General features: G+C 36.1%; 1 protein-coding gene across 3 annotated transcripts in view; it reads left to right on the plus strand.

The window, feature by feature from the left end:
• The first annotated feature begins 270 nt into the window (after nt 1-270).
• SH3GLB1 (SH3 domain containing GRB2 like, endophilin B1) overlaps nt 271-27,679 on the plus strand; it is a 43,851-nt gene continuing 16,442 nt past the window's right edge. The window contains exons 1-7 of one of the 3 annotated variants that reach the window (XM_032247780.1): nt 271-686; nt 11,557-11,698; nt 15,305-15,433; nt 18,057-18,190; nt 20,174-20,266; nt 24,789-24,875; nt 26,454-26,477. In XM_032247780.1, coding sequence (XP_032103671.1) covers nt 615-686; nt 11,557-11,698; nt 15,305-15,433; nt 18,057-18,190; nt 20,174-20,266; nt 24,789-24,875; nt 26,454-26,477 — 681 coding nt within the window. In that variant the 5' untranslated portion in view covers nt 271-614. The remainder of the gene's footprint in view (nt 687-11,556; nt 11,699-15,304; nt 15,434-18,056; nt 18,191-20,173; nt 20,267-24,788; nt 24,876-26,453; nt 26,478-27,679) is intronic. The other 2 variants (XM_032247781.1, XM_032247782.1) reach the window with 2 other exon arrangements.

A 27,679-nucleotide genomic window follows, 5' to 3' on the forward strand; every position in this document is an offset into this window, starting at 1 on the left:
TGGGTTCTAATGTCACACATATTGTAATTCCGTGCTGTAACTCCCAAATTTACTCTTAAAAACGGAAATGGGGGTCCTGTTTGCTCTGGGTTCTCAGAGGTTAAGTGCAACCTTACAGCGGGGCCGAGACCCTGCGGCTCCCCCTGGCCGCTCCCTCCACAGAAGGCGGGCGGAGCTCCCGGCGCGCCCCGGGGCCGCGCCGCCGCAATCCTCAAGGGGTCGCTGTTCCCGCGATGATCTCGAGAAAGGCTCCGCCCCGCGGCCTGCTCTCGATTTCCCCGTTGAGAGCCGGCTCCACACAGTGGGGTCGCCCGCCCATCTCGGGGTCACCCGTCCATCTCCGGCTCCCCCGCGGGGCCCGAGGCAGACGTTAGCCGCCGCACTGCCGGTCGACAGACCCAGCCTTCAGGCCGCCACCGCGGGCGCTAGTTCTTCTCCCTTGCCCCGCCTTCCTCCTCCCCCCTCACGGAAACGACAGCTGCGGCGGCGGGGCTGGCGCCGCCTCCCTCCGCCTACCACGTCTGCCCTCGCCGCTCTAGCGCTGAGCCCCAGCCCGGCCGCGGCGCCTCCGCCTCGCGGCTAGGTCAGCCGGCTCCGCCCGGCTGCCGCCCAGGATGAACATCATGGACTTCAACGTGAAGAAGCTAGCGGCCGACGCGGGCACCTTCCTCAGTCGCGCCGTGCAGGTACCCAGGTGCTGGGGGGAGAAGGGGCGGCGGCGCCCGAGGAGGCTGAGGGAGGGGACCCCAGCCCGACGCGGCGCTCCTGGGCCTCGCCGACCACTCAGCGGGCCTGCTGAGGCCAGAGGCCTGGGAGATGCGCGCGGCCTGGTGCCCCCCGGGCCTGGCGGCGGTTTTCTGCCCGGCTCCTGCCCAACCGCCGCTCCCCGGGAAGCGACGCGCGGTGGGGACGGAGCTGGGAGCTTCCTCGGATCCCTGGAGGACACTGGGGCTGCACTGTCCGCCTTTCTGATCTCACGACGCCAGTGCTCGTGTGGCCTCCACCCCAGGGCTGGCGGAGGCTCCCGAGTCGGTTGGGGTAACTGAGACACAGGCCATTCCTGCACTACCCCCACCCTTTCCTTTCGTCTCTCACCCTCCCCTCCGAGCCCAAGAAGGGAGTTTCCTTTTCCTGCCCCTCAACCCAGAGAGCTGCCAGCACAGTTCCCTCCAGCCCTTTTTCTCCCTGAAAGGACTGTCCTAGGCTTGGCAGCCCGCGGGGGGAATGAGGATCGCCAGTTGGCGTTCAGACTTTGCCAAGGCCACGGGAAAGCTAGGGTTGGGGGATTCTCACTCATTTTCAAAATGGGAAGCACCGGCTTTAGATCAAGGAGAGATGCGGGGAGATTCATGCTGTTAGGACTGTAGGTCACAGTAGCATGTTTCACATATGCTTTAAGGGGAAAAGTTGACTACCTGTCGATATTCTGCAATCAAGGAAGTGTCGGTACTAAGGAACTTGGACCATTTCCAGCAGTCATCACCCACATTATGCCAACTCAGGAAATCGGTGAACAGATGTAAATTTCACAACATGACTTATAAACAATCTGGCGTTTAAGTTAATGGCATTGTCACGGTAACAACAACATTCTCTTTTGTAAAAAGAAAACAAAAATAATATTCTAATATGCATACCAAATTGGCGCTGAAATGTAAGTCTGTTCTGTTGCTTTACGACTTTCCTTGTCTTTGCCCCAATTTTGTTGGCACAGTTGATCCTACATTGTACTATCCCTGGCAAAAAATGGTAGAGCTAGAGCAAGGTAATAGCTGCTTATATTATGAAAAACCTGTCAAGCACTTTGCAATGCATTTGACATATCATCTCCAGTCGTTTCCATAACTTTGCCAGATAGATGTTACTAACCCTTTTTATGCATATGAGGAAGCTGTCTTACAGAGGTTATGAAACTTGCACAGCTAGTAAATAACCAGGTGCTGTCTGACCTTGTACTCCAAGCTGCTTTTCTTCCTGGATAAGCATTCCAGATTTAAGATAGCTAGAATAATAGAATGTTATGGCCTAAAGAGACCTTAAAAATCATCTGGTACGATCTGATCATTTCCATATAAACAGCAAGTAACACTTTAGAGATGGGAAATTCCTTCTAGCTTTTGAATTCTGAGTTCTAAAATCTGCATGGTGAGTAATAAAGTAGCTGCCTTAACCCTTTTCTTCCCTTCCTTCCCTAAATATGATATGTTGTAAAGACATTGAACCTTTATAGTTAAAATGGTGTTTTGATTTAAATCCACCGGCTTCTAATAGTGAAAGACAAGGTGCAAGAAGAATGAGCGATTGAGGGTCTGAAATGAATTTTGATGTGTGAGACATTTCTATGTTTTTAAGGTTGACTGCAGTAGAGGACTACAGCCTTGGATATTTTTGTTTTAGTGCTCATTACCTATATAATTGTAGATGCTTAATGAAGATTTGACACTATATAATGCCACTCTTTTATATACAATTAGATATGTTTCAGACATAGAACTCACACTCCTTAAAGAGGACACATTTACTAGAATTTAGTCTGATTTAAATTTTGGATAGACTCGATTTAAATAATTAAATCTGGCAAAGTTCTCAAAAGGTGTACTTCCCAAAGAATTTTAATTCTTTGAAATTCTTTAGAAAAAAGTTTTAAAATTTATGCTAATCTATTAGCTATCAAATAATTTTCTTTCCAGTATTGAATATATAAGTGCCTACTGCATGTCTGATTATGACTAATGTGAACACTGGTGATACAGCAATGAATAAAGTCAACAAAGTGTCTCCTTCCTGGAGCTTACATTGTAGCAGAAGTTAAGCTTGTAAATATATCGGGTGATGATAAAAAATTAAAAAATAAAAACATGGCCAGAAGCATTGAATAAAGACAGGGATGGTGGTTGTTATCATATCGTATAGATAGGATGGTCAGGGCAAGTCTTTCTAATAGAATGAAATTCAATAGAGACCTCAAGGAAGTGACAGACCCAGTTTTGTTTTGTTTTGTTTTGTTTTGTTTTTTGGATAAAAGAATTTCAGGCAGCAGGAAGAAGTACAAAGACTGAAGTTGCAGGGGAGGGGTATTAGGGAAACCAATGAGGGAGCTGTGGCCATAGTACAGGTAAAAGGCAATTGTGACTTAGATTACAGTGGTAGCAGGAAAGGTTCTAAGTTATCCAGTATTAGCTGTTGGACTGGCTCAGAGGTATGAGAGAAAGATGAGTCAAGGATGACTCCAAGGTTTTGGCTTGAGCCATTTACTGAGGGAAAAATTTAGGAGAAACCAGCTCCTTTAATGTGTCTTTTTATAATGTGTATAATTGTTAGAGATACATACTGAAATGTTTATGGATAAACTTATACCATATCTGAAATTTGGGGTGTGTGTGTGTGTGTGTGTGTGTATGTGTATGTGTATGTGTATGTGTATGTGTTTGAGATGGAGTTTTGTTCTTGTTGCCCAGGCCGGAGTGCAATGGCTCGATCTCGGCTCACTGCAACCTCTGCCTCCCGGGTTCAGGTGAATCTCCTACCTCTGCCTCCCAAGTAGCTGGAATTACAGGCATGTGCAACCACACCTGGCTAATTTTGTATTTTTAGTAGGGATGGAATTTCACCATGTTAGTCAGTCTGGTCTTGAACTCCTGACCTCAGGGTATCTACCTGCCTTGGCCTCCCAAAGTGCTGGGATTACAGGTGTAAGTCACCATGCCCCATTGAGATTTGCTTTTAAATATTTCAGAAGAAAAAAAAAGAAGTCACCGAAACAATGTTAGCAGAATGTTGATAGTTGAGGAAGGCTGGTTATGGGTTCATGAGGTTTCATTATACTATTATACTTTTGTTTATGTTTGACATTTTCCACAATACTTTTTAAAGATAAAATTTGTAATAAAAAAAAAAGATGCTTTTAAAATAGAACATGTGAAATTTGGAATGCTGTTTGGTAATTTTCAACAAGACACTGCTTTCTCATCTCAGTATTTATTCGTTACTGAGTTCCTACATTTAATTGCGTTGACATCAGCGTAATGCTAAGGTACCAAGTTTCATGCTAAGAATAGCTTAAGAGCTATGCCAGTATCTCTTTATAAGCAATAAGAACAGTAGAGAGATAATTAAACGTTCACATTTATAAATAATAATTTTCATTCAAATCAAATTGTACTTTAAGGAATATACCATTCTTTGGTTGGCCAATTGTCACACATTGTTTTCCATTTTACTTAAAAATTTCTAAGTTAAAAATTAAACGTTTCTTGTTTTAAAAAAGGTCAGATCAAACTAGTTAAGCACATAAATAAGTCCCATCACCAATCCACTTCCCTTCTTTTAAAATTTGTTTAGAAGCCTTGGTACTTTAAAGAATGTTAAAGTAGAATGTATAAATGAGTAGGAATATTTATTCTTAACTAGTCCATTTGGGTGCTTGCTTTTAAGTTCCTCAAGATGGTAAAATACAAAAGTATTTTTTACCTCAAGATGGTAAAATACAAAAGGGTAAATACAGGTAATTTACCCTTGCTTAATTGCTATTAACTAGTGTTTTAAAAGCCATTTATTCTTAGAATCCATCTCTTCAATCCAAACTTCTTAGTTGAGCATGACATACTCCCTTACAATCTGGTCCCTTCTCTCACTTGTATAAACACTGTTTTTCAAATTATTTTCTAATTTCCAAAATATCTTGTACTTATATTAGGCTTTTGTTTATATAGTCAAACTCCTCGAGTGTCCTGTCTGCCTGTTCTTTCCTGTCCTTAAGATACAACTTTATTCATCTACAGTGGAGAGAGTATAAATAAAGAAAATTTTTTGAAGATGTAACTTCAAATCCATCTCAGCTGAGAAGGCTTAGACCACAAAAGCTTGCTGTGAAATCCTGAATCATTTTCAATTCTAAGTAATTATGTGGCACTTTGCTCCTAATGAACTATTATGTTAGATCTCTTGGAACTCTAAAATTCTGTTACTTTGACTTTCACATCTTTAATAAGTGTGTGTGCTAAGACATCAAATCTGTTTCTTACTCCCCTCTCACAACATCTAACATGGTTCATCTCAACTCTTACGTCATTTTAACCAGGCAAATTACTATCCATTATGCAAAGTTTAATCTTTGAAAGGCAACAATAAGCATGTTAAATAACGGTATCTTTATCAGTATTTTCTAACATTATATTTGATGACCTTGAAGTTAACTAATACCAGTATAAATAACAAACTGTTGAACCTGTATTTAAATTGAGCACCTCCTAGGTGCTTGGCATTGAAAGATACAAAGCTGAATGAGTCCCTGTTTCTGCCCTCAAAGACTTCATAATAATAGTCTCAAATTTTTCACTAAATATTCTTTGTAGTAAATAGCCATTTTGTGAATAACTCTTAATTTGATAAATCTTTCAAGTGGATAAATGAATAAGAGATGTGTTTTTAATTCAGAATTCTTACTGAAGCAAAACTTTGCTCACCATCATTAAAATAAGAGCATATACTTTCTGAAAAGAATTTTTCAGCCGGGCGCGGTGGCTCAAGCCTGTAATCCCAGCACTTTGGGAGGCCGAGGCGGGTGGATCACAAGGTCAAGAGATCGAGACCATCCTGGTCAACATGGTGAAACCTCGTCTCTACCAAAAGTACAAAAAATTAGCTGGGCATGGTGGCATGTGCCTGTAATCCCAGCTACTCAGGAGGCTGAGGCAGGAGAATTGCCTAAACCCAGGAGGCGGAGGTTGCGGTGAGCCGAGATCGCGCCATTGCACTCCAGCCTGGGTAACATCAGTGAAACTCCGTCTCAAAAAAAAAAAAAAATAAAAGAATTTTTCAAATCAAGTTATTTAGAGAGGGAGTTCATTTTAATTTTCTAACATTTCCTGTAAACTGATTATTGAAGTTGTACTATGAATTTCATGAACACCAGCTATTTTCTAAGGAAAATCGTTTTTAAAGTATAGTTTCGAGCTTGGCCTTGATCTCCCATTTATTTCGGCAAGCATCATGGTGTGTCTAAGCTTAGGATGTAAAGATGAATATGATGTTGCCATTAACTAGCTCCTGTCAGACCCTCCCTGGAGTTCCAACTTGGCCAAACAACTCTCTCAAGCGCTTCTGAAATCCTATTTCTTTTACAGAATTCAATCTGTGACAACTTCACCATGTTTCTTAAATTCTAATAAGTAAAACATGTCACATTGGAAAGTCATACATTTTCTTGTTATATAAAAGCTCTGCATGTTTAGTGTTACCTAAAACTGTTTTCACAGCCTTTGGTGCTATTGGCATTACTTTACTAAAGTAGATAGAAGATAGTTTGTTAACCTGATGTTGAAATTTTCACTTATGTACTACATGAGTAAGGTAATTAGAAAATCTATAAAACTTTTCGATTTGTCGTATTTCTTGAAAATATTTTTTAAGGTAATTGCAGAGCTACAGATGATCCTACACTCTTAACCACACCCAATTGATGTGCTTCTAGTTGCTTCACTACTGTATTTTAAATGATCAAACACCTAAGTCAATTACTTTAATATTCTTTGGAGACCAACTTAATGGCAGAACTTCAACACAGTTCATATATTTGAAGCAAAACTCCAGCTTAGTGAGGTAACAGTAATAGCAGCTGAAATTCCTAAATGGGCCAAAGAGGAAAGTAATGCAGCATGCACATAACCAAGTGATACATATTTAAATAATTATGAATGAGTTTAGAACAATGGTTCACAGTCTTGGCTGCACTTAAAATACTTGGGAATCTTTATAAATGTCACATAAGCTGCACCCCAGTCCAATTAAATTAGAATCTTAGGGATTAGATCAGACATCAGATGTGTTTTCTAAAGCTCCCCAAGTAATTCTAAAGAGCAGCCAAAATTGAGAACCAATGGAGAAAGATCCACTTTTTGGTTTACTAATGCAGTATTCAGAGCCTGTGTTATATACTTTCCAAGAAACTTAGATTACTTTTAGAGTATTACTCTTAACCCAAAGAACTGGTGATTAGAGTTTTCATTAAATAGATGTCTTTGATCACACGCCTATTTTACTTGTCTTTTTTTTCCTAAAAGCAGAGTTTGGAATCCAGGCTCCTTATTTAATAATGTAGGTTATGTGCCTATCCCGTAGCAAAGGAAAGATTACAGTGCCTGGTATAATGTAGCTGACTTAAAGACAATTCTTTCTGTAAAGCAATATTTAGAGAAAATATATAAAGGAGAGGGAATTAAACTTTCTGTCTTATGCCACTTTGCCATATTACAAATGAAATATGAAAAAAATATATATCAAATTATATTTTAGAGAACATTGGGTTTATTAAGAAGGTGACTTATTTACAGTCTGCCTTTTATTCTAGGTTATTTACCCAAAAGTTATTAATTATTAAACTATACTGTTATGCTTACAGTCAACTAGTTTCTGATTAACACCTGTTATCAAGAGATTACAAAATCAGTAATGGTTTTTGACTTGAAGATGTTGAAAACTAAAATTTTTATGGTTAATTTAAAATTTTTTGGTAACTAGGAAAGGGATCTTTTTTAAAAAGAAAGAATTAATAGGTCTTTTGTCCTTCTGAAAAGGTGCCATTATTATAATTTTGTTTGTGTTAAGGCAGTATTATTCTAGTAGATCATAAAATCCTTGAGGGCAAGAAGCACATCATATGCTGATCATCTTGCAGTCAGAAGAAAATATATATAAGCCATAAATATTTTGATTAGTAATTTAAATCTTAATTTAGTTGAGATAGCTCATTTCTGTAGTAGATGCATTATTTACAGTGTTTTAGAGAAAATGTATTAAATACTATATTATTTTGTTATCTTAATACATTGTACATTCTGATTAATTATGGAAAAACCTTTTTGCTTCCACAATGATAAAATTGTGCGAAATATTATGTCTTTTACAATTATACATTTAAGTAACAAGATTTTAATTTATAATTTTAATTTTAAAGTATGATAGCATTGGCAGAGTCCTTATTGTGTGTCCTCCCCCTTTTATTCATTCATGATAGGATTTAGTTTACCCTTAATTTGGTGAATAATTATTGAATATCTTATAGGAAGCAGAAGTGAACAGGAGGAGAAAGCTGTCCAGAATGCTATAAACAGATATAGGGGAAAGGAAGCACAGACTATGATTGAATAATAGTAATAGAAATAGAAAATATTAATTTTTGAAATCAGCGAGTATTTACTGGAAGGGTAGTATAGCGTAATAAAACTATGACTCAGATGTGAGATTGAATCCCAACACTGACACCTTGGACAAAGTGTTTAATCACTCTGAGTCTCAATTTATTAATCACTAAAATTATGATTCTTACCTATATTTTAAGATTCTTTCGAGTATTTGATGTAGAGTGCACAGCTTAGTTAATGGAAATTTTGAACATACACTAAGCCTTGACACAGAAGTATAAGAAAGATGTAAATGGTCTTGTTGAAAAAATAAAACATTTAAAAAACTTAGAAAATGAAACAAAACTATATATAATATGCTAAAATGTGAAACATAGGAACATTCTTCATGTGACCCTTCCTACAGTACTGCTGTTTGCCAAACAAGTTTTCTGTAATCAGACTATCTCACTCATGTGTAAGGGTTCCATATATATTTTGAACTAGAATAGTTAAAAAAATAATAATAATAATTGTGTGTGTTTGTATCAGTTAACATATATTCTTTCTTCCTCAGACTCATACAAATAAATTACTTGGTGCAAATCCCATGTTTGCTCTGTTATACTTTCATACTCTTTTCACTAAAAGAATGTATATTTAGTGATATACCTGGGAAGCAGTATCATGAGAGTCACAAAGAAAATATTAAATAATTAAGCAAACAGGCCTTTTTACCTGAAGATTGAAATGCTTTATTTTCCAAATAATTACCTTTCTAATTGCTGATTTTCCTGAAATACTGTCAGGAGAAAACTTGCCCTGAACCCCAATTTGTATCAGATAAATTCAGTGACTAATTTATTTTATTTTATATTTACTTATTATTAATTTATTAATTTGAGATAGGGTCTGGCACTGTCACCCAGGATGAAGTGCAGTGGAGTGCAGCTGGGACTGCAGGTGTGCGCCACCATACCTGGCTAATTTTTTGTATTTTTTTTGTAGAGGCGTGGTTTTGCCATGTTGCCTAGGCTGGTCTGGAACTCCTGAGCTCAAGTGATCTGCCTGCCTTAGCCTCCTAAAGTGCTGGAATTACAGGCTGGAGCCCCTGCTCCTGGCCATAAATACTGATTTTAAATTATTGATCTGTTACTTTTTCTATTAATCTGTTCTTAGTTATTAACTATAAAGGATTTCTACAGAGAAATTAATATTTAATATGTGTGAAGGTGATGCCAATGAGCTTATAGAAATTGTGCAACTGGAAGATAAATCATCAGGACTGTACTCTTTCGTTAGATCCTAATATAGTTCATACCATTCAATTACAGGTCGTTTGTTACCTACTTAGAGATGCTGTTTCTCTAACTACCCCCAGCTCACACTCCTCAAACTCCTGCTCCCCTGTCTAGGCCCAAGTTGCCCATCCCTCCCCCACTGAAGACTTCCCTGTTTCTCCTGCTTGCCCTCTCCCTGAAGAATGAATTCTTTCTCTGTATGTTGATTTATGTCACTCAGAAACAATAAAACCAACCATGTTGGTCCTCTCTTTACTATCTTTGTATCTTTATATCCTTATTATCAAATTATTTATCTATTGTCTGTCTTTGCCATTAAAATGTAAGCTTCCTAAGAACAGAAACCGTGTCTATTTTGTTGGCTGCTGAATGCATTTAGAAGAGTGCCCAACACATTCCTAAGAGCTTAATAAGTATTTGTTGAAGGAATAAATGAAATGTACAAACAAATGGATATACTTGCTTATTAAAGGGAAATCTGTGCATGAGGTTTCAGTTTTTAAGGTGCTAAGTGAAGAATTTTTTTTAGATCATTCTTTATAGATGATGTTCACCTGAGTGAAAGGTAGTTCCTTTCTTCCCTTCCTATTGGTTGCTTTACCTGGGAGTTATTTTAACTAGCCATTGGTGGTAGACCTTGAATATATAAAAGTCTAGTAGGAGCTTTGTTGCTTAGAATCTTCAAGGATCTGTAAAGAATACCGGGTTCTCTTTTAAGGATGAGGTTGCATAGTTTATCCAGCTGGCCTTGGGATCAGGGTTTGGTTTTGCTCAGTGCCCAATCCTGCAACTACATTGCAAGTTTATGGGCTCAGGCAATAGCTTTGGAACTGCTATTTTCAGTTCCACCCATTGGATCAGGGGCTGGGGCTTTAGACCACTCTCAAAAAGACCCAAGGTTTTACAAAATCGATTTAAACTGTTGTTTCTAGCCCTCAAACAGGACCCTCAGTGGAGATTGTAACCAGAAGTCTAAGAATAAAATTTTAGAGGACCCTTCAGCTTAAGGTCTTGATAATAACCTGAAAGTATTAAACCAGCATCCAAGAAGGATGCTGAAAGAAACCCTAAAACTCAGAAAATAGAGCAGCAAAAGAGATTTTTAAGAAATGAAAGGAGAACAAGGCAAGGTGAACACTGTTTTGTTAGCAGAAGCGAGTCATTGCTGAGCATAGAATTAGTGCTGATTATATATCTGTGTTAAGATGGGAGAAAGCCACATATTCTAGAGGAAAATGATGCATGATAAACAGCTTGAGTCATCACCTCTAATGCTTAATTAAAAGTACCCAGAAGGATCTAGATCTACACAGAATCTTTTTACCTTTTTATTATTATATAGGCAATACTATCTTTCCTCAAATACCAGTATATCCAATAATAAAAACGGATTCGTTGAGTATGTTTAACCATTTGTATGACCTTTAAAAGACATCTTCATAGTATGAATAGGATATGTTCCAAAAGTTAGTCTATAAATAAATTGCTGGAGCATATCCTCAAAAAACAACTTAAATGACAGGTTTTATGGTATGTTCTGGGAAACTATTTATCTAACTAGGTGTGATTAAAGTGCCAATAATAAATAAACAACAATAAACATAAACAGCTCTTTTAAAACTTAATAATTACAAGGCACTGAACAAAGTGACTTGCATACACAAGTCTCTCTTTTATAAGAGAGGGTACTAAAGAAGAAATATTCAATGCCGTGTTCAGGTCACACAACAAGCAGTGAAGTCAAGATTTGAATTCAGATCCAACTGACTCAGAGCTCTTACTCCTTATCATTATCCTAGTCTACCTAGGATAGGTAGTTGAAATAGTTGCATGCTTTATATACCAAGTTGTTAAATTTTCTATAGAATTCACACCATACATTTGAGCAGAACTAAGGATATGTGATGACTGTAAGGTAAGGTCATCCACAAAAGAGATATGGATAAATTACCATAGGGGCAAAAAAGCATTCATAAACAATGACTTACAAAGCTGAAACATGGTTATTTGTATGTATAGGATTGTTTAGCTTTTAATCTGTTGTGTTTTTTTTGTTTGTTTGTTTGTTTTTTTACTTAATGATATGATTCCCTAACTTGCTATATATTTAATTTTTGTTTTACAATCAATAACAGTTCACAGAAGAAAAGCTTGGCCAGGCTGAGAAGACAGAATTGGACGCTCACTTAGAGAACCTCCTTAGCAAAGCTGAATGTACCAAAATATGGACAGAAAAAATAATGAAACAAACTGAAGTGTTATTGCAGCCAAATCCAAGTAAGAAATTCTACCTCTTATCTACCTTAAGTACTATTAATGGGTTTTTTAATGTTAAAAAAAAGTTTTAATGGCTATCTGAAAACAGGATTTTTTTTTGTAGCTTCAGGGTCTGTGGGATTTTTTGTGTGTGCTTTTGTGAAGAGGAGGTGATAAACAATTATGTACTCTAACATACTTAAAAATGACATTTTTCAGTCTTCTATAGAATCCTCATAAAACTCTCAATTTTAGGCCGGGCGCGGTGCCTCATGCCTGTAATCTCAGCACTTTGGGAGGCCAAGGTGGGCAGATCACAAGGTCAAGAGATCGAGACCATCCTGGCCAACGTAGTGAAACCCCATCTCTACTAAAATACAAAAATTAGCTGGGCGTGGTGGCACGCACCTGTAGTCCCAGCTACATGGGAGGCTGAGGCAGGAGAATCGCTTGAACCTGGGAGGCAGAGGTTGCAGTGAGCCGAGATCGCATCACTGCACTCCAGCCTGGCGCCTGGCGACAGAACAGGAGTCTGTCTTAAAAAAAAAAAAAATTCGATTTTAGGCAGTGACTTTGAATTTTAAGAGTTATGAGGAGCTATGTATATAAATATGTTTTTCTTTTTCATCTAGGGAAGAATTGTTCCTAGATAATTAAGACAAAGTTATATAGATGCTTAAATAGGTACCTTTTTTTATGTTTAAGTTTTACATTTTCACATAAATTATTTCATTTGATCTTCAGACAACTACAAGATTTTCAGATTAGTCAGCTCAATAACCTTGCAGTTAAGGTGCACAATAATTGTTTAGTGAATGAAACTCATGAGTTAGCATCTTGTCCAATGTAGCATAGCCAATTAGAAGTGGAAATTGGACTAGAACCAGGTGTATCAACATCCAGTCTTTTCAGTGTGAGCTTTGCATATCAAAACGGAAGAACAAAGGTACAATGTATGCTTTCCTATTTGCCCCATTGTTGCTTGGGACCATGTTGTGATATGCTGTAGAATTACTTTTAGATACTAACTTAAACTCCAAGCACTATACAAATATTAGTAACTCTCTATAATTTTAGTTAAATGGTAGTGACTTTTTAAATAAGGCTTTTGATTGAAAAACATGACTGTTGGGTTCTATGCTTAGTACCTGGGTGACGGGTCCATGTGTACCCCAAACTTCAGCATCATTCAATACACCCAGGTAACAAACCTGCATGTGTACCCCTTGAATCTAAAATAAAAGTTGAAAATAAATAAAATAAGCTTTTTACACTTTGAGTGAGTCCTAATGTCTTTGGACAACATGTAATATTTTTTATTCATGTAAGGCCATTTAAATTATATACCCTGGCACTTTTTAAAAGCAATAGACATTTTTCCTCTTGTTCTAAGTGGCAAATAAGCTCATTCACAACTGGTAAGCAGGGAAATAAAATACAGTTCCCTCCTGCCCCTGTTTTGTGTCAGGAAGTAGTAGTAAGAATCGTTTTTGTTTTTTGTTTGCACTCTGGTTTTGGTTTTCTGTTTTTGTTTTGTTTTGAGACAGAGTCTCACTCTCACCCAGGCTGGAGTGCAGTGGCATGATCTTGGCTCACTGCAACCTCCACCTCCCGGGTTCAAGCGACTCTCCTGCCTCAGCCTCCCAAGAGTAGCTGGGATTACAGGGTGTCTGCCACCACACCCAGCTAATTTTTGTATTTTTAGTAGAGACGGGGTTTCTCCATCTTGGCCAGGCTGGTCTTGAACTCCTGACCTCAGGTGATCCGCCCACCTCGGCTTCTCAAAGTGCTGGGATTACAGTCATGAGCCACCATGCCCAGCCAGTGCTCTAGTTATTAAGTTACATAGATTTTGAGTAGCCAAACCCAACCCTCCTTTTCTTGTAATTCCTATGTTGTTTACAGTGTATGATCTTCTGGAAATGGGTTTTTCAAAAATATGTTATGCAAACATACATATTGCATTGTAGCAGAATTGCGTGCATATTTTAAGATTTTATTATAACCTATTGAAATTAAACATTTATTAATATACCAAATATTTTATTAACTGAATGAAGTCAACATAATATTCCATTTTAAACTTTTGACCAGCTAGGTAGAAAAGCAGTCAAAATTAAGAATCAGAGTAAAGAAACGAAGTTTTGGAGGTTTTTTTTGTTTTTTTTCTGGGAGGGGGAGACAGAATCTCAGTCTTTTGCCCAGGCAGGAATGCAGTGGCGGCACAGTCTCTGCTCACTGCAAGATCCGCCTCCTGGATTCAAGTGATTGTCCTACCTGGGATTACAGGCATGTGCTACCACACCTGGCTCTTGTTTGTATTTTTTTTTTAGTAGAGATGGGGTTTCACCATGTCAGCCAGGCTGGTCTCAAACTCCTGACCTTAGGTGATCCTCCCACCTCGGCCTCCCAAAGCACTGGGATTACAGGCATGAACCACCATGCCCAGCCAAAAATGAAGTTCTGAAATTTAACTAGTATATTCTAAGTGTTTATGTTTTAAAAAAACTCTTTTTGGTTTTAACTGTTTAAAGGTATTTAATTTCTGCTTTACAACTTCTGATTTTACACTAAAATCTACCACAAAAGCAAGTATTATTGCCATACTCTATTTTATGTATTATAACAAACCTTTTACCAACTCCTGAAGTGTTTCTGTTACTGGTTCAGCTCATTTTTGAAATTTTCAGTGCACTATGTGAAACTTCCTCATGTGTAGGAATCTATGTGAGGTACTTATAGGGACCCTATTTGACTTAGCTTCAATTTATACTTAATCATTGCTTCTGTAAACTTAAGCCATTTTCTCATTTGTTCCTGAAATACCTCTATGTTGGACAGCATTGTAAATGTTAATGTCTATGGTCTTAAACATTTTGCTTACCAAGTGTTTATTCAGCTTTTATTGTTTTATTCCCCCTTTCCATTTGTTCTAATGTTCTATTATGGCATTTAACCTTTAGTATTTTAAACTTATTTTTAATGGTGAAATCTTTTGAGTGAATGCATGCTCAGAGATAATATATACATACTTGTATACTTTAAACATAAATTAAAGCTAAGGCATCATATTGCTAATCTGTCTGTAGACTATTCCATGCCTGGATTGTTCTATTGCTTAAGCACCTGTGTCTATATTTAGACTCTAGGCAAGAAAAAGAGAGAGCAAATGCTCATGCTAAAGCTGTCAGATGTAAGTCTTAGGTTCTCCTAGGTACTTTATATTCATATTTTCCTAGCCAGAAATCCTGATTTTTAAATTATGAATTTACATTCGGAATAAAAATTAAACTGCTAAAACAGGGCAAAGACACCTTCAATAAATATTAAGTGAATTAATCAGTCCTGTTCTAGAACTTAAAATCTTGTAGAATAATCAAATAATAAGTTTACTTTTATTTTAAAATGCTTTTGTGCCAAGATATTTTATCAAATTTCCAAAATATAATTTTTTAATTATATAATAGTCTAACAAAATTTAAAATATGTGTTTATTAAGATATGAGCTTGAATGAATGCTAACTTTATATTTAGCAGATAATAGATGGCTGCTGATAGGGGAGCAAAACAATATTTTAATTAGTTTGGCTTTTTAGAAATCATTGGTAATTTTAACCTTTCTCCTAGATGCCAGGATAGAAGAATTTGTTTATGAGAAACTGGATAGAAAAGCTCCAAGTCGTATAAACAACCCAGAACTTTTGGGACAATATATGATTGATGCAGGGACTGAGTTTGGCCCAGGAACAGCTTATGGTAAGTGAAAAGCAAAAAGTTCTAATAAGGGATATCTTTATATTTAGATTTATTAGAGCTGTTATTAACATATTAGAATTGATTTTAACTTCAAATTTATTATGTTAAAAATTATTGATGAAGTGAAAAATATAGGCAAATATGTACAGTTAAATTTAATATTTAATATATTTAAGCTTATATTTAGTTATTCAGAGAATTTGCATCTTTTTTAGTTCTAAAAAGTCAAATGAATTCTTCACTTGTACTCCCACTGATCTTATAATACCTATGTTGTAATAATTGTGATACTGCAATTATTGTTTGTATATTTCTGTTCATTTTTTAAAAAAATCTTTCTTAGGGCTCATTTTATATTAAAGGTACTTGACACATAGTGCTTGAACAAATTAATGCTTTTGTTATAATTTTGCAATAATGTCAGTAACCAGAAAATATTAATGATTGTTATCTCAGGATGTTTGGATTACATTTCATTTCTGTTTTTCTCATGTATTTCCAACTTCCTATAGCTGTGGTTTAGTTACAACAGCATTATTAGTTGCTGCACAGACTTTAAATTAAACATCTTTATTGTTACTCTGATCTAATTTTCTCATAACATGAGACCATTACAGATTTCAGTAGTTTTACCTGTTGTTTATGTCTAATAATTGTCTTTATTAATACATCTGCAAGATACTGGTCTTTATTTGGGTATGAAATGGTAGGTATATATTTCTACACATAGTTCTGATTTACAGAATAGTTTACAAATTTTAGGATTAAATGAATTTTGAATTTCAGTAGTTATCTTTATGTCGGAAGGAAATAACCTAAATACCAATGCCACTAATCCCTTGACAGGCTTTTTTAGATACACAACTTTGAAACTTCTGCATTATATTGAAACTTCTATATTATGTTCTTCAGAATCTAATTTTTAAGTCTGAAAATGCTTAAACTTCAAAATAAAATTATTTCTGAATTTAACTGTTAATTTTTGGAAAAGCATTATACATTAAACAGATGTTTTATTGCCTACTTGTGCCAGCTCAGTTAGATGCTGGGATCATAAAGGTATGTGGAAGAGACTCAACAGCCCCTTCCTTCAACAGGCTGAAAAAGATTTTAGCAGAGCATGAACATGAGTAAAGGCTTATAGATTTTCTTCCCATTTAAATCTGTTTGCACCTCTAGTAATTCCAGTGAATGTACCCTGGTTATTAGAATTGGGCTTTGTGAACCTATTACCTTATTAGTAATTAATAACTAAAAATTGAGTATCCCAGGCATGGGCTTAGCATTATATAGTATATATTTTTACATATTACTGAAGTAAATTCTCATTATGTTCTGCATTTAAGATAAATTATATTACCTTCATTTTGAAGACAGGGAAACAGGTTTGGAAAAGTTAAATAATTAATCCACAATCACATAGCTAGAATAGTAATTCAAATGAAGATCTGTCTATATCCAGTGACAAAGCTCTTAACTACTATCCATATTACCTTCCTTACCAGTCAGATCCAAGCTTATTCTAACATGAAGAGCTTAAGATCCACAAAGCTAAAGCTTATTAGAAGTAAAACTAGAAGTGGAACCCTGATATTGGGATTTCCTTTCTTTCTATTCCACTTTCTACCACTACTTTCCTACTGTACTTGTCTTATTTAAGTATCAGAGTATATATATTGCAAAAGCATGGATTTGTTTTAACTTATTGGTATGAACTATTACTTTTAGATATTTGAGATTATAAGTGCAAGAATGTAGAAACAGAGGACAAATTGTGACTTGATGTCTTGTAAGCATTATACCTATAAGTATAACCATAGTCACCCCTCAGTATCCATTGGGGATTGGTTCTAGGCCCCCCCCCACCCTAAGGATACCAAAATCCATGGATACTCAAGTGCCTTGTATAAAATGGCACAGTGTTTACATATACCTATACACATCCGCCCTTATACTTTAAATCATCTGAATGTAAATGCTATATAAATAGTTGTTATTGCTGTATTTTTTAGGGAATAATGACAAGGGGAAAAAGTCTGTACGTGTTCGGTACAGAGGCAACCATCTTTTTTTTCTTTTCTTTTTTTTTTTTTTTTTTTTTTAAATGGTAACAGGCCCTGCTGTGTTGCCCAGGCTGGCCTTAAACTCCTGGGCTCAAATGATCCTCCTGCCTCAGCTTCAGAGTAGCTGGGACTACAGTCACATGCCACCACTGTGCCTGGCTCCTCAGCCATCTTATGTTTTTCTGAATATTTTTGATCTGTGGTTGGTTGAGTCCATGGATGCAGAACCCATAGATACACAGGGCCGACTGTACATTATTTGAGTTGTGACCATAAATATTTTGGGGTAGATCTGCCCTCTTTAGTCCCATTGGTAGAATTGGTACAATTATCTATGTTACAATAGGAAGTTCATCTTTGTCTCCTTCATTTAGACATTTATACTCTTAAATTTACTTTTAAAATAAAACTACCTTAATTACAGTAATTCTATTTGATTTTATTTAAGCAAACAAGTAACAGTTAACTTTTAAACAGACCAAATTGCTGATTTATCTTTACATAATTTTATTTTCTGATATTACCAGACAATGATTTTAAAAAATTATTTTCCTTTGCAGGTAACGCCCTTATCAAATGTGGAGAAACCCAAAAAAGAATTGGAACGGCAGACAGAGAACTGATTCAAACGTCAGCCTTAAATTTTCTTACTCCTCTAAGAAACTTTATAGAAGGAGATTACAAAACAATTGCTGTGAGTTGAAAAATGTCTCCTTTATTTAGTACAATAATTTAGATAATATAGTTACGCTTTTTAATGAGTAATTTGGCCTCTTAATGACTGTGTAGATGTAGTGGATTATAAAATTAAATAATCTGGGTAGGTGCAGATTTTTTTTTTTTTTTTTTTTTTTTGCATTCACGACTGCCAGCGCTTTATTGCCTATTTAGTAAACGCCTCTTGGCTGAAAACTTTTCCATCTTTTCCCCACAGGGGTTCAAGCTGGCGGCATTTGCCATCCTATGGGATCCAAGGGTCAGGGTGGACGGGGAGGAAAGGGTTGTGTTGCCTCGACTCTCCAGGCTCCTCTACTTGTCAAGGAGTCTTGCTGCTGCATGGTGACATGGGCCATCCATACTGGGGCAGAGCTGGCAGCTCCAGGGCCTGGGTCTAAGGCACCATCTTCCACCATTTGAAGGCAAAGGGCACCCAGCGGACAGTAGCACAAGCACATATGTCTCCCATATCTGCCAGGTAGCAGTTGAAGTCTGATATTACAGGCATATATTAGCTCCTGGGTTTGTGTTCACCAGAACACAAAATTAAACCAAAATAAAGGACTCTGATATATTTACTCCGTTTGTGTATTCTGCAATGTTATTCAGATGCTTTTATCCCTTTTCATTCATTACCAATCCTAAAAATCTATAGACAGGTTCCTGGAATGCTTATGAAAATATGGTCTCAAATATCACCATGTAGTGATAGAGAATGAAAATTTTCTACATTTTTGCAAAGCTGCTCTTTATTATAAATACTTCAAACTTTAATTTGCAGATTTCTTATTACAGTATATTATAGAAACTTTCAATATGTTCACAATGGATTTGTCTCTATATAAACAAGTATTTGGCTTGAGACAGAAGAACTACTAAGTTAAAGTATAATTTTAAAGATATTAGCGGCTGGGCACAGTAGCTCACACCTGTAATCCTAGCACTTTGGGAGGCTGAGGTGGGCCGATCATTTCAGGTTAGGAGTTTGAAACTAGCCTGGCCAACATAGTGAAACCCCGTCTTTACTAAAAATGCAAAAAAATTAGCCAGGCATAGTGGGATTACAGGCACCTATAATCCCAGATATTCCAGAGGCTGAGGCAGGAGAATCGCCTGAACCCGGGAGGCGGAGATTGCAGTGAGCTGAGATTGTGCCAGTGCACTCCAGCCTGGGTGACAGAGTGAGACTCGGTCTCAAAAAAATAAAATAAAAAAAGTTAATAGCTTGTCAGTGGGGTGAAATTAAGCAAACTTAATTATAATAAACTTACATATTATACAGAAGCTTGAAATTCCCTGAAGAATTCTAAGATACTATACTAATGTTTATTCATTATTCTGCAAATTTGAAATTCTGCTTTGGACTGGTTAGGTTGTATTTGGTGCTATGACACATTAAGAGTAGCCTGCGCAATCCCTGAGGTAGAACACTAGGCATCAAGGAACCTTGCCCCAGGCCCATACTTCCTTTTTTATAGGCACTTTCTGGATAATCTGAAACAATTCGAAACAGTTTTTCAGTCTGGCTATTAATTATGCAGCTTTGGGGCTGCATAATTCCTTGTAGAGACAGACTGTCTTGTGGAATGTTTGACAGCATTTCTGGCTTCCGGCTAGCAGACACCAATAACATCCCTCCCCCAGTTGTGACAACCAAAATGGTATTGCCAAATGTTCCCGAGGGGGGGATAGGATCACAAAATATTAAAACTGATATTCCTTTGTTTCCATCATCACCTGCCATCTTTCCCAGACATTTATAATGTTTTGGTTATTTTAGATTTAAAACAGTAACAAGGGGGTGGGGGGACAGATACCTGAATGGTCACTTTATAGCCAATTTGGTAATCATAGATCTTTACCAAATGATACATATGTTTACTAGGGAATAGTACTTTAAATGTGTATGCTCTTACAGGATTTTAGCATCTTAGCCTTTTTTTTTTTTCTGTATTTATAGAAAGAAAGGAAACTATTGCAAAATAAGAGACTGGATTTGGATGCTGCAAAAACCAGACTAAAAAAGGCAAAAGCTGCAGAAACTAGAAATTCAGTAAGTAAATAGAAAAATATTTTTTATTAATAACTTTAAGATTTGTAAAATACTGGCCAGGCACAGTGTCTCATGCCTGTAATCTCAGCACTTTGGGAGGCCAAGGTGGGTGGATCACAAAGTCAGGAGATCGAGACCATCCTGGTTAACATGGTGAAACCTCTTCTCTACTAAAAATGGAAAAAATTAACCGGGCGTGATGGCACGTGCCTATAGTCCCAGCTATTCGAGGGCTGAGGCAGGAGAATCACTTGAACCTGGCAGGCAGAGGTTGCAGTGAGCCGAGATCCTGCCACTGCATTCTAGCCTGGCCAACAGAGCAAGACTCTGTCTCAAAAAAAAAAAAATTTGTAATATACTATGAAAGATACAGACTATCATTAAGACAAGAACATAACTTTAGGAGCTTGTTTTTGTGCTTCCTAAAGGAATTCATCAGAACTTAGTGTATCCAAATCAGTGTAAAGTAGTCATATCAAAAGATGATATTCATGGCCAGGTACAGTGGCTCATGCCTGTTAACCCAACACTTTCGGATGCTGAGGCAGGCAGATGACTTGAGCCCAGGAGTTTGAGACCAGCCTGGGCAACATGGCGAAACGCCATCTCTACAAAAAGTACAAAAATGGTGGCGCACACCTGTAGTCCCAGCTACTCAGGAGGCTGAGATGGGAGGATCTTGAGCATGGGAAGTGGAGGTTGCAGTGGGCTGAGTTTGTGCCACTGCACTCCAGCCTGGGTGACAGAGCAAGACCCTGTCTTAAAAAAAAAAAAAAAAAAATATTTTGCTATACAGCTGCTGCTAAAAAATAAAAACTGTGGTGCTCCTAATGCTGTATCATGTTTTTTAAATATCCTTGGTGGTAGCAGGTATTTTTGGAAACAGATTTATTATGATTGGAAATAACAAAAAGGATAATAATTAAGATGAGAATCAAGTTTGAGAATACTTGTATGTGGCTTAAAAATTAGATCAGTTTCCTTTTCACATACTACAAACTAACTAAAAATGTTCACCAAGAATAGTTCAAAAACCATTCAAACAAACAGTGGCAATTTGGACTTTCAGGCAGCAAAGCTGAATGAGAGGAAACTCATTTGGATAAATAAATTCTAGTTTATGTTTCAGAAAATCAAGCTCAGAATAGTCTCTTTTTTTTTTTTGAGGCAGAGTCTCGCTCCATCGCCAGGTGCCAAGCTGGAGTGCAGTTGCGCAATCTCGGCTCACTGCAACCTCTGCTGCCCAGGTTGAAGCAATTCTCCTGCCTCAGCCTCCTGAGTAGCTGGGACTACAGGCACATGCCACCACACCCAGCTAATTTTTGTATTTTTAGTAGAGACGAGGTTTCACCATGTTGGCCAGGATGGTCTCAATCTCTTGACCTCGTGATCCACCCGCCTCGGCCTCCCAAAGTGCTGGGATTACAGGCGCGAGCCACCACACCCAGCCCAGAATAGTCTTAAAATTGAGTAGGTGTTTGTTAAATATAGTAATTAAATTTTTCTTCAAATATTTATTTAAAAGCTTTTTAATCAAAGTCATACTGTCCATATTTTCATTCCAAAATTTGAAAACATTAATCAGATTTGAATTGGCATACCTTTAAAATAGTACAAAATAAACCAAGTATGAATTTGTTAGAAGATGCTAACAAGTTAATTCTTAATTTGACCTATGGCATGATATTACCCTTGCCTTCTGTTTCCAAGTCACTACCACTGCCAACATCAAGAATGATTGCCTTAATGAGCATATTACTGCTGTGCTGGTAGAAGTCTTATAGTTCTCTTGTTTGGGGGATTAAAAGGTTGAAAACTAATTTAGAGTGAAATTTAAAACTGATTAACTTGGTATTGGGTAGTAATGTCTTATGAACTACCCCATACCTTGTATGAGCAGTATGTTATTTTTTTCTATGTATTTTTTCTTTTTTGGAGACACTGTATTAGATACTGCTAGAGAAGAGCTATCTTTGTTAAGACATTAATTCCAAATTCACTAGCATTTTCACTTCACAGTTTATCATTACATCATCATCACAAACAACAAAACTTCCCTAAACAGACTATCTGCAGCATCCGAACTTTGAAAATGAACACTGTAGATAGCAGGAGACCTTGAATTCTTTTTTGGTTTCTAGTTGCTAATAATGAATTTGAAAAGTAAATTATAAACTGTTTTTTAAAGATGGTAACTTCATAACCAGGAAAAAAAGGATCATGTGGAAATAAATATTTAAAAGAGATAGAATCTCTGTATTCAAGATGCCTAAATGTGCTCAGTGATGATTGTGGAATAAAAATACTGTTGTCAAGTTTCAGTACAAAACTTTGTTTAATAAGCACTATTGCAGATAGTCTGCTTTTCTACCTGGAAAAGTACCCATAAGCACATATAGATTTAACAGTGTACAAAGTCCTTTAATATATTTCTAAATTATTTTACCACTGCTCTTAAAATATATGGGACCTAAATATAATAGTAGACCAATTTTGAGAGCTACTTCCTTTTGAGATATCTAGAAAAGATCTTGGCAGTTTTTCTCCGCTGTGTAGTTTTGAGGATAAAGGTTTTTTCTATGGGAATTTATGTTTAAAGTAAAAGATGATACAAATGATTTTATTCAGCTCAGCAATTTTATTTATACACAGCTCTTCTAGAACTTATATATTACATAAAGCAAAATTTAACTATAGCTAAACACTAAAGTTTTAGTCTAGACAGAAAGTCTTATTTCCTGATTTTAATTGTATTTTTCCCCTAGATAACCAATTCATTTTTCTTCAAACTTTATAGCAGTAAGTCTGAAATACTTTGGGAAGGGAAAGTTCTCTTAGTTTATTATTACATAAAGTCTGGAGGTATGCCTGTATTTGGTGATCCTTTTTTACCCTCTTTATTTCTCTTCCATTTACTTGAAGAGTACAAAAGAATAGAAATCACTAGGAGTTTGGGTTTGCTTTTTTTTCCTTCTTTGATACATTTCCTGGTTCCTAGTTGGCAACTGAAGTGGTTAATCTAAACTTAGACTTTGATTTCACTTCTTTATAAATTTTCATGGCTGAATTGTTTTGTAACTAGTTATCTGATAGTAAAGTTTGGGATCTATCCACATTGGCACTTTTTGAATAGTTTACTTACTTGTGACTTTTTTAAAATTCTGTATTTATTGAATGCTAATTTTGTGCAAGATACTCTACTGAGTAGTTCATAGATAAATGATGTAAAATTCTCTGCTGCCCTCAGTTCACAATCTGGTATAACACATCAAACTTTTTGATGATTCAGCTCTATCAGTAAAAAAATTCTACTTATATCTAATATTGCTTTTTATCAGTTAGCATATTGCAGAATGGTAAAGCAATGTCAAAGGCATTTCTCAAAAATATACCAATTAAGCAGAAAAAAGAAATCCTACTTTAAGGTTTCACAATAAACAGAAATACAGTTTGAAAAAGATTGTATACATGATACAACATACCAGAGAAGCAAGAACAAAAATAACTACAGGTTGAGTTTCCCTAATCGAAAAATCCAAAATCTGAAATGCTCTAAAATATGAAGTTCTTTGAGTGCCTACATGACGCTCCAAAGAAATGCTTATTGGAGCTTTTCACATTAGGGTTGCTCAGCCAGTGCTGATAGAAGCCTTGTAATTCTCTTGTTTAGGGGTTGAAAAGGTATAATGCAAATATTCAAAAACCAGAAATCTGAATCACTTCTGGTTCCAGGCATTTTGCCTAAAGGATACACAGCTGTAATGGATTTCAATGACAAGGCACCTACATTTTCTAACTTTAATCTAATGTAAACTTTAAAAATATTTTATAGTTTTAGTAATGTTAAAGATAAAAATCAGCTGGTTTCAGAGCTCTGCAGTATTTAGTGGTTTAGAGTTATTTTGAGATATCCAAATTTGATGGAAAATATTTCTTCAAGTAACATATAGCAAACTTAAGCCTTTCCACAGTAGTCTAAATCTTTAATCTGTAAACTCAATAAATTTAGAGCATCCTCATATAACCTTTAAGTACACATTTGAATTTAAAGTTTATTAGAAATACAAGGATTGACATGCCTTTAATATTTCTTCAGAGTATGCCAAGAACTGGCTGAGGCTGATTAAAAGAGAATGTAGCTGAAAGCATCATAAATTCATAAAACAGAAATGATCTTTGAATAGGAAAATTTGGGGTATGCAGAAGGACTTTTTTAGTGAGAATTCAATAAAAATTTTAGGTAATTGGCAGTTTTAAAAATGATACATTTTCCCTAAATGATTCTCATTTAAAGTCAAGCATCAATATATTTTGTTTTGAAAATTTGAATTTGGGGGAAAAATGAATAGGCACCACTATATGAAGTTTCATAGAACAATAATGATAGTGGGGTTTTTTTAAGTAGAAAAATATTTTATTGGCTCTTTCGCTTGTTTAATGTGTTCTTTATTGTGCTGAAGTAATTTGTTTCACTGTGTTCATTGGTATAATGTGTTCTTTGTCTCTTACTTACGCACTTAAGCAACTAAACTCAGCTCGCCTTGAAGGAGATAACATTATGGTAAATTTCTCTTACGTGCTCAACTTCCTGCATGTAAAATGGCTGAAGGTTTGTTGGCCTACTGTGTTTTCTACATCTTGAATCAAAGTGCCTTCTCTTGCTATTAGCTGCATGTAAAATTGTAAAATAATTAGAACCATGTATTCATTATCTCTAACAACAAAAATACAAGGAAAAAATACTAGCCAAAGTGATACTGGAACTTCAAAAGAAATTGTTTGTTCTAATTGCCAAATATGTTGTTTATACCAAATACAGATTTTGGAATATGAATTTATACATAAATATATAGTGCCTTTTTGCACTGAGTAAAAGATGCTAATTTAAGCTGGCATTTCATATTTTCACTTTTGGCAAAGAAAATTAACAAAATATACTTAAAGAAAGGTGTAAGGTAAACACATTGACTTTGCTGCTCAGTACCTTCATAATTTACCTTATTTTCACCCAAACTCAACATAGAATTAATTTCTTCTTCCATTTCAGGCCAAGACAGACCCCAGTAGGTTAGGCACTCCTATAATGACCAGGCTCATTCTCCATCCAGTGCTAACTCACTTAAGAAAGTTTTGAAATAGTGATAGCCTTGGGAAAGAATAGAGAATGCAAATTGTTTTATGGTATCCAGTGTATATGTTGAGCTTAGTTTGAAAAAATTTTTGAGCTATCAGAAGTTTCTTATTTTAGTAGAATTGAAAGTTGTAAAACCTGAACATAGCCAACAATTTGTGCACATTAGCCAATAAAAATGTGTAGATATAGTGTGTTTTATTATATTTCTAGATATATTACTTCATTAGAACTGACAAGGGACCTGCAGTACAACTAATAAATTGGCAATTAAGTGGCTGCTTTCATTGACTAGCATTAAACTAAAAGCAGGAAAGTAATAGGAAAGATTATTGTACAGAATATATAAAATGCATTTTTGTTTTTGGTTTTTTTTAAACCAATTATTGAAGTCCTGGCTGAATTAGGGCTTACCTTAGATAGCAAGAGAAAGCATTAATGTGTTTCCATTGTCTTAGCTATAGGTAAATGAAAAGGCGAAAATATTTCAGCATAGGTTTTCTTTTTGTCTCAGATAAAAACATAATTCTAAACAATTAACAAGACTTTGTTTCATGAATATTTGTTTTTACAATTAATGTAATCTGCTTACAGTAAAATACATTTACCACTGGTAATTTTATATTTATTATGTGTCCAGCTTACTGTTTCCCTCCAAAAAGGCCATATTGGCATTCAGTGTCCATTAATCCTTGCTTTGCTTCATTTCCTAAAATTTTAGAATTTATACCTAAATGAGAAATTTGAAATCATTTAGTCCAAATCTCTAATTTTCCAGATGAGAATACTGGAGCTAAGAAAGGTTAGGTATTCTAAATTTTGGAAAAACTGTTAATTTATAGGCTTAGCATAAGATTTTTAAATTGATAGTAATGACACATACAAAAGTCATATTTTCACAGTATGTTTAGTTACTACTGTGTTTAATCTATTAAAATTATTCTGAAAAAGGGTATGCTGTTTAAACAAATACTTATATTTTTCTATACTAAGTTGTAGAAAATAAATTCCAACTTTCATGCTCTGTATTTTTCTCTAATTTTTAATGCTGGCTAGATTTGGGCAGAGGAAGTGACAAAAGTAAGTAAATTATTAAACTACAAAACTGTGAAACAAGAATTTAATTGTTTTTGATTTAGTAAATATTTATTGGGCAACAGCCATGGGTCCAGTCACAGTCTGTGTTACTGTGTCTTATAAAATCTGAAAATGATGGATATGTTCAAGTCTCTTTAGCTAATAGAAGCTCTGCCAAGCAGTTGAATGATCCTGCAGAGATGTGGTTTGCACACACACCGATAAATCTTAGATACTTGTTATGCTAAGTGGTAATCTTACAGTACCTTGCTATAGAAAGCAAGTGAAACGCTTGTTAATGGTTTTTTAAATAACAGTTTTTAAAATGTAAAATATAGTTAACACTGTGTCCTGTATCTTCAGATAGTTGGATCTATCATATTTCACACAAATGAATTTTTTTTTGAGGCGGAGTTTCACTGTTGTCATCCAGGCTGGAGTGCAATGGTACGATCTCGGTTCACTGCAACCTACGCCTCCTGGGTTCAAGTAATTCTTGTGCCTCAGCCTCCCAAGTAGCTGGGATTACGGGTGCCCACCACTATGCCTGGCTAATTTTTTGTATTTTTTGCAGAGATGGGGTTTCATCATGTTGGCCAGGCTGGTCTCGAAGTCCTGACCTCAGGTGATCCACCCACCTACCTCAGTCCCCAAAGCATTAAATACAGGATAGCAAATATTTGATTTTACTACAGTTAAGGTCATTATTATGAATATTTATTATTATACTGTTAACGACTGGATTTGTTGTTTTACAACTGTGTTGCCTCTTCCCTCAGTATCAGACCATTGCTTCTAGAAGCTGTCTATATGACTGCTGCTAGCAGTTCTTCTGTGTTACCATTTCTAATCTTCTGTGGGCTCGGAAATCAAATAATTAAGCAAGAATTTAAGGAATAAAATTATAAACTATATTATATGCAGACTTGTTTCAAATGCTTTTTTAAGTCTTAAGAAGCATTTTTCATTTACTTCTTATGTTCAGGCCACCAAACTCTGACCTCCACATGAGGATAACACTGGGGACTGAGGACAGGTGGTGATTGTGAACCCTGACAATTAATAGCTTTATAAACTTTAACTTTTATTTTCTGGTTTCATAGGATTGATTATACAGTCTGTTTTATGGCTAGATTATAGAGCTATTGACTCTATGACTTGGATATCCAGTATGAAATGTTTGCCTTATGCTTTTATCCCTTTTG

Source organism: Sapajus apella, unplaced genomic scaffold (genome assembly GCF_009761245.1).
Source record: "Sapajus apella isolate SASKATOON/1434 unplaced genomic scaffold, GSC_monkey_1.0 scaffold64, whole genome shotgun sequence".
NCBI lineage: Eukaryota > Metazoa > Chordata > Mammalia > Primates > Cebidae > Sapajus > Sapajus apella.